Source organism: Aythya fuligula, chromosome 2, assembly GCF_009819795.1.
Source record: "Aythya fuligula isolate bAytFul2 chromosome 2, bAytFul2.pri, whole genome shotgun sequence".
In the NCBI taxonomy this organism is placed as follows: Eukaryota; Metazoa; Chordata; class Aves; order Anseriformes; family Anatidae; genus Aythya; species Aythya fuligula.
Genome location: NC_045560.1, coordinates 20642780 through 20657658, shown reverse-complemented (window position 1 = coordinate 20657658; position 14879 = coordinate 20642780). Strand labels below are relative to the sequence as shown.

At 37.4% G+C, this 14879-nt stretch overlaps 1 protein-coding gene across 1 annotated transcript in view; it reads left to right on the top strand.

Annotated features, from left to right (window-relative positions):
- MALRD1 (MAM and LDL receptor class A domain containing 1) overlaps window positions 1-14879 on the top strand; it is a 253692-nt gene that overhangs the window by 169071 nt on the left and 69742 nt on the right. The window contains exons 31-32 of the mRNA XM_032182284.1: window positions 8724-8881; window positions 14345-14546. Of these exons, the coding sequence (XP_032038175.1) occupies window positions 8724-8881; window positions 14345-14546 (360 nt within the window). The remainder of the gene's footprint in view (window positions 1-8723; window positions 8882-14344; window positions 14547-14879) is intronic.

The window sequence follows — 14879 nt, the reverse complement described above, 5'->3', positions numbered from 1 at the left end:
AGGGGCTGGACTGTGTGGAACTTCAGGTCGGCGATGGCAAAGTTGAGAGCCTCTGGGTAAGGATCAAGGGACGAACGAATAAAGGGGATGTCGTTGTGGGAGTCTATTACAGACCGCCTGGCCAGGACGATAGCGCCGATAAATTATTCTTTACAGAACTAAGAGAGGCCTCGAGATTAACTCCCCTTGTCCTTATGGGGGACTTCAACTTGCCGGACGTTAACTGGGAGTGCCACACGGCTGACACGAGCAAGTCCAGGAGGTTCATGAAGCACCTAGATGATAACTTCTTGGTACAGGTGCTAACGGAGCCAACTAGGAAAGGTGCCCTCCTAGACCTGTTGCTAGAAAACAGAGAGGGTCTGGTGGGAGATGTGGTGATTGGTGGCCGCCTCGGTCATAGCGACCATGAAGTGGTTGAGTTCAAAATTTATGGTGACAGAAGGAAAAGTGCCACCAAAACCTCATCCCTAGATATGGGGAAAGCGGACTTCAGGCTGCTCAGGGAACTAGTCAGTAAGGTCCCCTGGGAAACTGCTCTTGAAGGCCTCGATGTCCACCAGTGCTGGTCACTCTTTAAGCGATGCCTCCTAGAAGCACAAGATAAGGCAATTCCAAAATATCGCAAGTCAGGCAGGCGGGGCAGGAGGCCGGCGTGGCTGACCAGGAACATTCTAATGGAGATTAGGCGGAAACAGAGAGTGTTTCGCTACTGGAAGGAGGGCCAGGCGTCATGGAAAGAATACAGGGATGCTGTTCGTGTTTGTAGGGAGAAAGTTCGAGTGGCCAAAGCACAGCTAGAGTTGAAGCTGGCTGTGTCTGTGAGAGAAAATAAAAAGGAGTTTTTTAGATATGTAAATGGAAAAAGGAGAACTAAAGAAAACATAGGGCCGCTCCTTGATAGGGAAGGTCTCCTCACAGACGATGACGTAGGCAAAGCAGAGACGCTTAACGCCTTCTTTGCCTCTGTCTTCAATGCCGATGATGGGCTTCGGGACCCAGGGTGCCCTGAGCTGGAGGACCGGGACGGTGGGGATGACAAACTCCCAACTGACCCTGAACGTGTGCGGGATTTGCTACTCCACCTGGATCCCTACAAGTCCATGGGTCCGGATGGGATTCATCCCCGGGTGCTGAAAGAGCTGGCGGATGTCATCGCGGAACCTCTATCAATTATTTTTCAACGATCCTGGGAATTTGGAGAGGTCCCAGTAGACTGGAAGCTGGCAAATGTTGTGCCAATTTTCAAGAAGGGTCAGAAAGAAGACCCTAGCAATTACAGGCCTGTCAGTCTCACGTCAGTGCCTGGTAAAATCATGGAGAAGTTGTTTCTCGGACTCATTGAGGCGCACCTGGGGGACAAAGCAGTCATTGGTCCCAGCCAGCATGGGTTTGTGAAGGGTAGGTCCTGCCTAACTAACCTGATTTCCTTTTATGATAAGATCACCCGTATGGTGGACCAAGGGAAACCAGCTGATGTGATTTTTTTGGACTTCAGCAAGGCTTTTGACACGGTTTCCCATAGGATCCTACTGGACAAAATGTCCACCATACAGCTAAATAAAAACATCATACGATGGGTGAGCAATTGGCTAACGGGCAGGGCCCAAAGGGTTATGGTAAATGGAGCTGCGTCAGGCTGGCGGGCGGGCACCAGTGGGGTCCCTCAAGGCTCCATTTTAGGGCCGGTACTTTTCAATATTTTTATAAATGATCTGGATGTAGGAATAGAGGGTATTTTGAGCAAGTTTGCTGATGACACCAAACTTGGAGGAGTTGTGGACTCAAATGAGGGCGTAAAGGCCTTGCAGAGGGATCTGGACAGGTTGGAGAGCTGGGCGATCACCAACCGCATGAAGTTCAATAAGAGCAAGTGCCGGGTCCTGCACCTGGGACGGGGAAACCCTGGCTGCACGTACAGACTGGGCGATGAGACGCTGGAGAGCAGCCTAGAAGAGAGGGATCTGGGGGTCGTGATAGACAGCAAGTTGAATATGAGCCAGCAGTGTGCCCTGGCAGCCAGGAGGGCCAATCGTATCCTGGGGTGCATCAAGAACGGCATCGCTAGTAGGTCAAGGGAGGTGATTGTCCCACTCTACTCTGCGCTGGTGCGGCCTCACCTCGAGTACTGTGTGCAGTTCTGGGCACCACAGTATAAAAAGGACATGAAACTGTTGGAAAGTGTCCAGAGGAGGGCTACGAAGATGGTGAAAGGCCTTGAGGGGAAGACGTACGAGGAACGGCTGAGGTCACGGGCCTGTTCAGCCTGGAGAAGAGGAGGCTGAGGGGAGACCTCATCGCAGTCTACAACTTCCTCGTAAGGGGTTGTCAAGAGGCAGGAGACCTTTTCTCCATTAACACTAGTGACAGGACCCGCGGGAACGGGGTTAAGCTGAGGCAGGGGAAATTTAGGCTGGACGTCAGGAGGGGGTTCTTCACAGAGAGGGTGGTTGCACACTGGAACAGGCTCCCCAGGGAAGTGGTCACTGCACCGAGCCTGTCTGAATTTAAGAAGAGATTGGACTGTGCACTTAGGCACATGGTCTGAACTTTTGGGTAGACCTGTGCGGTGTCGAGAGTTGGACTTGATGATCCTTAAGGGTCCCTTCCAACTCAGGATATTCTATGATTCTATGATTCTAAGAGATTGTCCCTTTTTACGTAGAGTGCACCTCAAGTACTGTGTTCAGTTTTGGGCCCCTCACTGCAAAAAAAAAAAAAAAAAAAAAAGGATGTTGGGTTTCTAGAGTATGTGTTGAGAAGAGCAATGAAGTTGGTGAAGGGACTAGAAAACAAGATTTATGAGGATCGACTGAGGGAACTGGGGTTGTTTAGTCTGGAGAAAAGCACGTTGACCTCATCACTCTCTATAACTACGTGAAAGAAGGTTGCAGTGAGGAGGGTGTCAATCTCTTTTCTCAGGTGGAAAATGATAGATTGCAATAAAATGTTCTCAGGTTGCACTAGCTGAGGTTTAGGTTAGATATTAGGAACAATTTCTTCATGGGAAGGGAGGTGAAGCAAGGGAGTTTTAGGTTAGATGTTAGGAAGAACTTCTTCACTGAAAGGGTTGTGAGGCGTTGGAACAGGCTGCCCAGGGAAGTGGTGGAGTCACCATCCCTGGAAGTCTTCAAAAGACGTTTAGATGTAGAGCTTAGGGATATGGTTTAGTGGGGACTGCTAGCGTTAGGTCAGAGGTTGGACTCGATGATCTTGAGGTCTCTTCCAACCTAGAAATTCTGTGATTCTGTGATAGGCTGCCAAGGGAAGCATTGAAGTCCCCATGTTTGGAGGTATTTAAGACATGGGTGGGCATTGCACTAAGGACATAGTTTGTGATGGAACATGATAGGTCAGACTGATAGTTGGACTTGATGTTCTTGAAGGTCTTTTCCAACCTAAATGTTTCTATGATTCTATGAAACCTCAATGTGATCTGTTGAGCTTATTGTAATACAGACAAGTAATAGTGAAAAATTAGTACAGTTCGCGAAGGTTATTACGATATTTAAAGTTCCAGTGAGTGTTTAAAACACTTCCTTTTATATTAAAATTACAACTAAGGATACATAAAAAGCTACGACAAAAATATTAAATGTTTTAACAAACTGAATCTTGTCATTTATACTATCTGATAATTTCTAGTTCCATCTGAACTCAGATTTAAAATAAATAAAATAAATAAATAAAAAACTTGCATAACAGCCCATTGCCCATATTTTTAATTGTGGTTTCAGCAGCACTGTAATTTTAAAGACTACTATTTTCAAAATGATCTTGATTATATCATTCTTAATACTCCACTTTAGCTTGATGCATTCATTTAGTCATTTCCAAAACAATGAGCTGCTAAATACGATATAAAGTATCTAATTAATCATCCCATCTGGGACATAACAGAACTCTTTCTAAAGCAGTACAGCATACTTCTACAAGTGCAGTTGTTGTTGATAAGTCTGCAATGAGATTTTTATTTAAGGGTCTACTTGAAAAAATGTTTAAAAAATACCGATATGAAAATTTTAATACCATAAAAGAGGATATATCTGTCATTATCCATGCGTTACTAAGTTAATGTATTGGGCCTTGTTCAGAAATGCTGTGGCAGTGTATCCATGTACTGTTGAATGACTGAACAAATTTGGATAAACAAAGGTAAAAATAGTAGTCCAGCCATCCATTTCTTTTTAGTCACCTAAGCAGGCAATATGGATTTGTATTGAATAGTACCTTGAATGAGACTATCCAATGACCCTGGCTGTGCTGTAGTCGATCTCTGGAAAAATTTGTGGCATTGTAGGCTTTTTTTCAGGCAGTTTCAACACGGTACCAGTTCTCTGTTTCCAGTATCAGCTTGCACCCTGACAAAATAGTTGGACATCTTGCAAACCTTTAGCTAACTCATGTTCAAAAAATAGATTTTCTGAGAACCCAGATTAGTCTATTGTTATATTTCCTTCTCCTGATCATCAGCTCTGTATTTTTCTCACCTATCACTAGTATTTTTTTTCGCTCCTCAAAGAAGCTACTGGATTCAAATGAAATCCGTGTTATGAAACCTTTTGTGTTAGATCCTGATACTCATGATGCTCTACTTGTCAATAGTTGGAATAATCTGCTTTTCCTGTAGTGTCATACACTTAAAGAGCAACTGATGAGCAGTGTGTGTGGATGCATGTGAAATACTTAAGGTTCATAAGTAAGGTCTTAACTTTTCTCCCTGTTATTGGCATGCCAGATATCTTAATGTAGAAACATCTCCTCTATTAACATGTTCCTACAGGATGATACAGCCAGACTACTAACAGAATGCCTACTGATTATCAGCATAACAAAATGTACTAATGGGCCGTTCCAGTTATCTGTGCTATGAGACAGCAAATTATAATTATATACTAAATAAATATAAAATTATATTGTATTATATTTCTTTCTGTATTTATTATAAATCTGAATGGAAATTTAATTTCCATCATAAAGGTACCAATTGCTATTGAGAAGTGCTTAATTTTCTTTTCCAGAAATTTTATTTATTAGGAATCCTAACCAGTTCTAATTTTTATTTTATTAGCAAAGAATAGTTCAGATTCACTGTACAGGTGTCACAATCTTTACTGGTTTAATCTTGAATTTGTATCCAGCATGATCTGCAGGTGGATTTTTTTGTTTGTTTGTTTTACATTTCCAAACTCAACAGAGACATCTTATAAGCAGGTGGCTGTAACCATTTCTGTCCTACTCATTTATCTTCCCTTTTTGTTTGGCAGATCCTGCACCTGATGCAGGAACTGTTCACCTGATCATGAGGGAACTGTTTAACTGCCACACATCACAATTTGTCATTTTATAGGAAGCAGATAGTCTGTTGGCTATAATTGTGGAAGTTCCTCTTGGAAAGGGACAGAACAGACAGGGTAGAGGTAGAAACTAATTCAGCTGTCCCAAGCAAGCTGTTCTTTGTAAATCAGTAGTCTGACTTGCTTTCTTGCTCTTCCTGTGATGCAATGTGATGATAAAACAACCTCTAGCCCTTGGCTCTTCAAGGAGATTTTGTGTGTTTTTCTATTTCAGTTCCTCTTACTTAATTGATTCTTCTTTGCATCTTTGAAATTACCCAGGAATTGTAAGAAGAATAAAGTTAATAAAAAGAAAGGAAAAAGTAAAATGGAATTACAGCAAATGTGTTTACAAAATTGTCTAGATTTGTAATTTACTTGTAAATTAAGTGGGCAAGAAATATTCACATTAGCTATAATGAAAAAGAATCACTTGTTAGAATTGCCAGCAGTCTAGATACAGACTCTCTGTAATGTCCAGCAATATCTGTCAGTCCGTTCCTGGTCCAAACCAATTTCTTCTAGTTCCAAATTCATTTCCTCTAGTTACTAAGCATATAAATTTGTTGCACAGATCACGAGTGCCATTATAGCAATAGAATGAATCCTGTGGTATTATACCAACCATGTACTATGTATATTGGAACAGCTTTGTGTGTAGGTTTGGTTGTAAATGTGTCATACTGCCTCATCTAGCAAAATCTAAACTAACATTACAGATTTCAGATGGGTAACAATATTAACTTACTGCATTAGAACAGTCTCAAGGATAAGATAAATCCTGTGATTTGAACAGAAAGACATTTTGTGAAAAATAACGACTATATTACAGCTATGTCTAACATTCTGCAATTTGACTGAGATGTCTCTTATTCAGGTCTCACTTTTAAAAATTATTTCCATAAATTTCCTTATCATACTATTCTTTCCTGCCCCAAAACAAGACACTTTCAGCCTTTAGCCACAGTATCCATGAGCTATTGAAACACTCTGAGGATGTTACTGCTCAAGTCCAGAATGTTTGAACTTCAAAAATATCAACCAACTAAAAAAGCATGTCTATTTAACTTTTGCTGTATATCGTATACATATGCTGTATATCATATGTATATCATTATGCCATATGTCATATATTATGTAATATGTAGGCAGGCACCCTGGCTTTCCAGTCTGTTATTTAGTGTGCAAATATTCAGCACCATTCTACTTATGAAGAATGTAATATATCCATGTCACTGTAATCTTTCAAATAGCTTTTTCTCACCTGAGAAAATTTACATTTCCTAAAAAAGTTTGAGGCATAACATGATACCCAGATAATCCCACTTGAAAATATCATCTCAAATAAGATTGCTTCGAAGGCAACAATAGAAACTAAGAGCAATTCCTTGACAGTTGCTACCATTTACAAATTGTTCAAATTCTGGGTTTCTTTCCACTGACATTCAAACTGAATAATTCTCACTCTGAACTAACGTTCATTTACGGGTCTGTGAGAATGGCATGTCGAATAGCAGTTTGAAAACCCATTACATAGCTCACTTTATGAGTCAAAGGACTAAAATTGCAATCAATTTTAGGTGGAAATAACTGCAACTCACTTCAGATGAGAAATTACTTTTGATATTTTAACTGCAGTCCAAGTGAGTCTGGCTCTTGAAGTGACAAAGGAGTGAGCATCTTTTTTTTGCTTTCTTAAAAGCACTATTTGTCTCCCTACTAATAAGTGACAGATTGTGTCTTTTATGGATCTTACGAACTGAAATATATATATACATATATATATATTTTTTTTTTTTTCTAACAGAATTTTTTAAATGACAGAATAGGATTTGGAGAAAGATATCAATTGTCTTTTAGGCCTTATAATAAAGCTGCCAGACAGGGGACTGTCACTAATCTGCCTAAAAATTTAGCGATCATGACCTTGCATATAACACTTAAACTGTTTTGCTAAGTTGTCAATATAGGGAGTAACTAGGTTTTAAAAAACATTTTGGATCCATGCCTATTTGGTTTGTTCCACAAATATTTATTTCCTTTCCAGAATAACAATTCTGGAAATGGTGTTTTTTGTTTGTTTTGTTTTGTGTACTTACCCCAAGACCATCATGATTGCTGCTCTCTTTACAATTACAGCATCTTAAAAATTACATTCACAACAGACACAAAAATCTTATACCATATTTTTCCCAAATCTGCATCCTTGAATTACCGAAGTATTGTAGTAGTGCAGAATAATTTTTGTGAAACTGTAAATTGACGAGCATATGAAGCTCTTAAATTCAGCTGCAGAGTATGAATATGCATGTATGTTTTATACATGAAACATAAACAGGGTGGGTGTGAAGGTGACAGTTTATTTTTAAGGATTTGAGAATTCATTGACCTAAGAAAGAAAAGATGATTACTAAAAGATTAGCAATTCACTTAAGTTTATCTGAAACTTAATTTAAAATCCCTTTCCACAGGGACTGCCATCTTCTTTACAAAATGTTCATTAACTTTTATTTATAAGACGAAGGAAAAGGATTGCAGAGAGTCAATCTTTTTTGGATATACCATTTGTTAATCACTTATTTACAGAAAGGTTTATAAGAGCTTACATGAGGTTGACTGGCATACTGTTATGATTCTGAATGTTTGGTATGTCTTATGTCCCTGAAAAGAGCAATTAGGATTCATTCCTTAGATTAAAAATTCTGAACTTTTAACTTCTCCTGAGAAGACTAAGCATGATCTGCCCTCCACCCCACACCCCTCCCCCTTAAAAAAAAAAAAAAATAATTAATTAAAAAAAAAAGTTCTTATTTGAATAACAGGTATTTTAAAAGTTTTAAAATAGATTTTTGAGAAAGTTTGCTTAATCAGGAAGTTCTTCCTGAGATAAAGTTTTGTAAGCAGGCTTACTAATTCTGTTATTTGTACCTTACCAACATATTCCATCATTTCACACATTTATGTAATTTAAAATCAGAAAGAATTGATTGGCTGACTTTCTGAAGAGTATTGAAGAAGATATTAGTGTTTTGGGACAGTAATGTTTGGAGTTCATATGCAGAAGCTCCTACTTACTGAGTTTTCAGAATCTGTGAGTGAGTGTTGGTGCTTGCAACATGATTTAAATTTATTATTCATATTTATTATTAATATGAATCAAGTATTTACACGTGGGTAAAAAAGGCACAGTGAGATCTGATGGTTACCTTAATATTATATGTATGTAATAAACAGAAATACACAGTTTTAACCCAGAACATCTCTGTAATGTATGGGTATACATGTACATTGTAACAGATACTAGTATCTATGTGGGTAAAAATGCTTTTCCTTTAGAGCATAAAATAGTACTGAAAAACTATAAATTATTTTAATCTTTTTATTGAGGTAAAGGACAACGTTTTTTGTATGTAAACTCATCTAACCAGAAGGAAGGAAATAGAGCGAAGATAATTACTACCAAATTCTTCCCAGCCAGCCTTGGGATCTGCAGAGTTCGGTTCTGGTTCTGGATGTTTGCTTCTAGGCAAACAGGAGTCTTAAAGGTAAGAGAAAAAGCAAGTCTACCAATTCATGCCACAGTAATAATTGCACTAGTAGTATTTGCATTTCTGTGTCTAAAATGATCTAAATCTCAGAGGCTGTTAGCTATACTTCTTCACAATTTCACTGTCACTACACCCATATAGAAAAATTTTCTGTCAAGATCAACAGGGACAATTTTGTTCTACTCTTAATTTCACTTGAAGCCCTTTTGCTATATGTGCAAAAATTAACACTGCCTATCTATCATTCTCAGACCTACTGAACATCAACACTGCACAATGCACTATTTAACATCAAATCGTGTTAGTTTCCAAAGTTTAGGACAAAAACAAGATATGCAGTTTAAAAGACAAGTGTTAAACAAATTAATGTCACCATGTATCAAGGGTGTTTGATTGAAATAACTGGCAATAAAGCATTTAACCATATTTATGATTATAGTTCAAATATCTTCTTGCTGTTCCCCAAGCATCCTCAGTGGGCCAACTCTTAGTTGTTAATTCTTTTTGTAAAATCTCAAGCAGTGATGTGTATCCTTGGCAAATAATTCATTTCACATGGCTCACTGAATAAATATGTTGCATAACACCTTTTTTACAGGCCTGAGCAAGACTCCTATCTGTGCCAGCTTGTTAACCTGTATTTTCAGACATGTATTTATGTCAGTTTTATTACATGTGATGGAATATAAAAAAAAATGTATACATTACCAGTGTTTTTGTATTGACAATCTTTATCTTTGGTTTTCTTCCTTATGTTCATCCCCACTGAAAAGGATCATAGCACAATTCAATAGGAATACAGTATAATTTGTACTGGACTTCAAGAGGTCTCTAGTCCAAACTCCTGCTCAAAGCAGGGTCAGCTGCAAGATCAGACTAGGTGAAAACCTCCAGAAATGGAAACTACCCAATTCCTCTGGGCAACCCCTGCCACTGCTTGGCTGCCCTCAGCATGAAATATTTACTTCTTATATCCATTCAAAGAATAATGTTACCTTTCATTCAACTTTTTGTCTGTCCTTTTAAAGTATATGATTATGGGATGGTATTTTTATCTCTGTCACTTAGTTCATGGGCACTTAATTAAGAGTAAATAGAGAAAAAAATATACATAAAGTTATTATAAGCAGCAGGTCCTTCAACATTATTCTTATCCTAAATCTAAAACACAGCACCATACCAGCTACTAGGAAGAAAATTAACTCAATCCTAGCCAAAATTCAGCCTGCTTTTTAAAACTGATTTTTAATGAATTTCAGGTAATTTTATTTTAACATTTCTCACTACTAAGTCAATAAAATTCTCAAAACCTTATTTTTCGCAAAGATATTTCAGATATTCAATATGAATTTTTAGAAGAGTTTATATCAATATTGTAATTTTAGTATTTGAATATAGCTTTTAAAGTACTAGGCCATGTCCTCAAGTCCATTCTTCCCAGTTTCAATTATTTATACCTTCATATACTCAAACTTTGCACATTAAGATTAAGTAAACAGAGCAGTAAGTAAAGGTTGAGAGCAGTTCCAGATTAAATTGAAGTAAAAAGCAAACAGTGATTACCTTATGGATCAGTTAGTAACTGAAATACTCCAAGATCATCTATGAAAGATTTGTTTAAATTTACTGTGCAAGAAAGCAGACAAAATTTTTTTGAAGGAGCTTCTGAACTGAAATTTTTCAAGTACTACAGCACCCTTAGAGTTAGTGAATAAGCAGGTGTATACGGCCTATGTATGTGGAGTTAGTCAGACAGGCAGTCTGTGTTTTTTTTTTCCCCTTTTTTTTGTGCTCAAGTTGCAATGGAGGTTAAAAAAAGAAAAAAGTCAAATGGTATTAGGAAATCTGAATAATGTATTAGAATATAGTTATGTCACTGCAACAGATGATGATGTAGCTATTATCTGAAATACAGCTATCTGCAACATTTATGTCATGTCTGGATTTTAAAAAAGGAAAAAGAAAAAAGAAAAAAGGAAAGACCACAAAGACAGAATATAAGCAGAGATGAATGATTAAAATCACCAATTTGGTTAAAAGAAAGATAAAAAAAAAATGAAGGATGTCTCAGTATTGGAAATAGATAATGTTGAACTACACAAACTTAAAAAAAAGAATATTCACCAAGATTAGAAGAGTAGGTATTAAAGTTGCTTCTCTTCTTTATTCACAATGCACGTTTCTCTGGGAGAATTCTATTGCCATAAACTTTGTAATTTTTTACAGGGGAAATAAAAGCATAAGCTATTATTATTATTGCCTTTAGAAAAAATACAAGATCTACAACAACTCTTACACTAAGAGTGAAAGTTATTTTAAAAGATCTGAATACTGATGCTTCATTGTTCAGTTGTTAGCCAACAAAATAATAATAATAAAAAAAAAATCATAATGATTTGTTATGAAAACATTAGCTTTCCTTAGAAGTACTTGACAGCAGCCTTTGAGGGATGAGTTATTCAGCATTAAACACAAGACTAGTCTAAAGTATTAATGAATATGCTTAAAGAATAGCTCTAAATATAAACAGTTTTTATTACATATATGCTACAAATGTAAATTTAGAAAATTAATTTCTCTTTACATTTTGATTAATGAAATAGTAGAGACATTTCAGCAAGAAATTGAGGTTATTTTAACACCTGTTTTATTCAGTGGCGATCCTATTAATTATCTGTTAGACAGAAAGCATGCAGCTTTCATTAAGCTGCAGCAAGCTTTCTCTATCAGTTTATTCCAGGAATTTGTCACACAATTGAGATTTAAAAGCCAAATTGATATTTGTTGATACTAAAAGAACTGAGGTGTGGTAAATTTTTGTATAGTACAGGTCAATTTCACTTAAAATGACTAATTTTTTATTACTTCAAACCCATGTTTAAAGAGATAAAGAGAAAAAGGGCATAACTTTCTGAAGTGTTTCTCTAATGGTGATACAATTTTTCAAATACAATCAAATGGTGATATCAGTGAATGGTGATACAATTTTGCTAATCTGTTCTGTGGGCTTTGGAGAAACAATTTCAATATTCCTGTAGTGTAGCTTTATCCCCAATGAAGACATGAAATAATGACTGCTGAGGAACAAGAACATTTTGAAGGCATGATCTTGAGGATGTAGAGTGGAAAACTTAGTATCATTATTCACTGGAGTTAGTGGGAGCTTTTCTCAGCTGACATATGTGTCTGATGCCTAGTGAAGTGAAAATATGTGTTGTCTTTCCCAAGATTCTTCTGCTTCCTTGGCTGCTGATTACAGACAACAGGATGGGAATGTTGGGAGAATACACCCCTTGCTATGCACCCCTCAAATCTGCATTGGCTTCTTGATTATTAGCCAATTAATTAACCTTCTAGACAGAGCATAGTAGTAGTCTCTAGCATGCCAACTGCTAAAGTCAGGGAAGATCAGGAAGATGATATGTTATCTTGGAAAGTCAGCATGAGGGTATAGAATAGCCACATGAGTTGTAACTGCTGATGACTAAGTAGAAAATAGCAGTGTGTATTTTGTGACCTTCAAAAGTACATGCACTTTCCCCACCCACAGATTGAGATAGAAGCTGAAAAAGGAATTCAAGAGTCTCTAACACACGGGACATGCTGTGGTGAATTAGAACTGAGTCATGATTTTAAGGCAGGAAAATGGGTTTTGTGAGAGAATACTGTTCACATATGGACTACAAATGAACCAGCTGGCAAAGGCACCTTGGAGAAACACCAAGAAACAAGTATAAAAGCTTCACTCATGCATTTACATCATGGAGATTATCATGCTAAATTCTTTTTAAAATCACCATAAAGTGTGTACTGGGATATTTTCACTCTTGAGCTTTTCACTCCACAGTAAATGATGTGATAGCTTTACTGATGCTTATTCCTGTTCTTTATGATTTAGATTGTGTGTGCACTCTAAGAAGTGGTATCAGTAGACGATGCCTAGTTAGTACAATACATGCTTGTTACTTGTAAATTAAAATGATGGAATTTAGCCTACAACTAGATCAGTATAAGATTGAGCATATTCTACTCAGGCTGGTAGATTTTCCTTTTCTCTCCCCTCCCCTCCCTTTCCTTTCCCTTTCCCCCCTTCCCTTCCCCCTTCATCTTTAAATTGTTTCCACTACCAGACTGACTTGTAAACAATTCATAGGATGGTGTGTGGGGAGGTGTTGGAGTCTCTGGAGACACTAAGCATTACAGAGCTGTAACTCTCCAGGACTCTAGGGAACTTATATCTATGAGAATTTGCTGTACTTTTCATGTGCTGCTGGGTTTGTACACGTGTAAATGTACATGTGTAAATGTTCTGCTGAAGAGAAACTATGCTCCTGTTTCTTTCTATGTCACTATTAGTGGCATACTTATTCCTTACCCAACAGTTGCATTATGTGTATCCTTCTGAAAAGGTCAGCAAAAATCTTGTAGACACTAAGTATATTTCCTGACTCAGAAGATGCTTCAGACCCTCACTGACAAAAGTAACCTCACTGAAGAATATATCTTTCACTTTCTGTGGGCATAATCTTTGAGAGTATTGGGTCTATATCCCCAGATAAAGAAACAGACATTTTGGGCTTCACATTTTATCTGAACTCTATTGTAATCCATTGTTTTTTTGGCTTTAATTGTCTGTTTCTTCTCAACACTTCTCATTGTATTCCAGCTTGGTTTTTAGAATATTGATGCTGGATAGTGCTGTTACACAGTCCTGTAGCAGAACATCAGGCTTGACTAAGTTGGATCCTAATTTGGATTATTGTATGTCAGTCCTCTTACTTCTCCTTTACTCCAACACAGAAACAATGTACATGAGTATTAAGTAATTACTGATATTTTGGTCAATACAGCAACTTCCATAAAGCATGTGGTTCGTTGTGTCATTTGGGTTTTTACCTTGTTTGTCTCAACAGGCTGTCTGGGAGAGTCAAAGGTAGGTAATATACATATAATTATTTATAAATTTAAGTCTATAACTTTCTTCAGACTTAAAGGTTTTGTATGTTGTTTGTTTCTTTGTGTGTGTGTGTGTCCCATTGTTAAACTGAGGCACTAAAGTGGGAACATGAACCCCAGGGTCACTGGAAAATCAGCCTAACAACTATAAGAAGGTCACCCTTTAGAGAAGAAAGGATAGCTCTAGAACCTTCTGAGTCTTTTCTTCAATGTTCAGGTGAAATTTGTGTTAGGTCCTTACTCATTAGCTTCTATCAGTCTGTAAGTTTTCCAATTAGTGATTGTATTAGCATATTTTTTTTTTTTAAGAGTACCTTTTTACTCGCAGCTGAGCTAACATTAGCAAAGGTGAAAGGTGCAGGTGTGGATTTAAATCTTACTTAAGAAGGTCAGTAGTACTTCAACTGCTTGCTGCGCTATTTGGCTTGGGCTACGTTACTCCAGCTAGCTTCATTCCTCTGTCTCTGAATGCTGATTCAGTTGCATCTCTTTCATTGTCAATAGGTATATACCATTGAAGAACATGGAATGGATATTCTAATGTGGTCTTCTAGTAGAAATGAAGAAAACAAATGGATGTATGCAAACGTGGTCCTCTCCAGTAACAACCCTTTCAGAGTTGCTTTTGAAGCTGAAGTGGGGCAGAGTGAACCCACAGAATTTGCTCTTGATGACATTTCTTTCACCCCAGAGTGTATGGATGGAGGTATGTTATTACACAAATATTTACAATATCCATTTTATTTTCAAGAAGAGGAAAATTGGAACATTTCATATCTCTATGTATTGTAGATACAAAATCTTGTTTTTACGTTTTTAAATAACAGCAGTTCTATTATATTTTTATCACATTAAAAAATAGCAAAAAGAAATAACCGCAAGATCATGCAATGGTGTGCTTTCTAAGGAAAGAAAAATGTGCAAAGGTGAGAAAATCAAATTTATCATATATAACACACATGGCAGATTTTTAAGTAGTGCTTTTTCCTCTAAAGGAAATGAGCTAGTATACCTATCAGAGTGATTCCTATCTATTTGT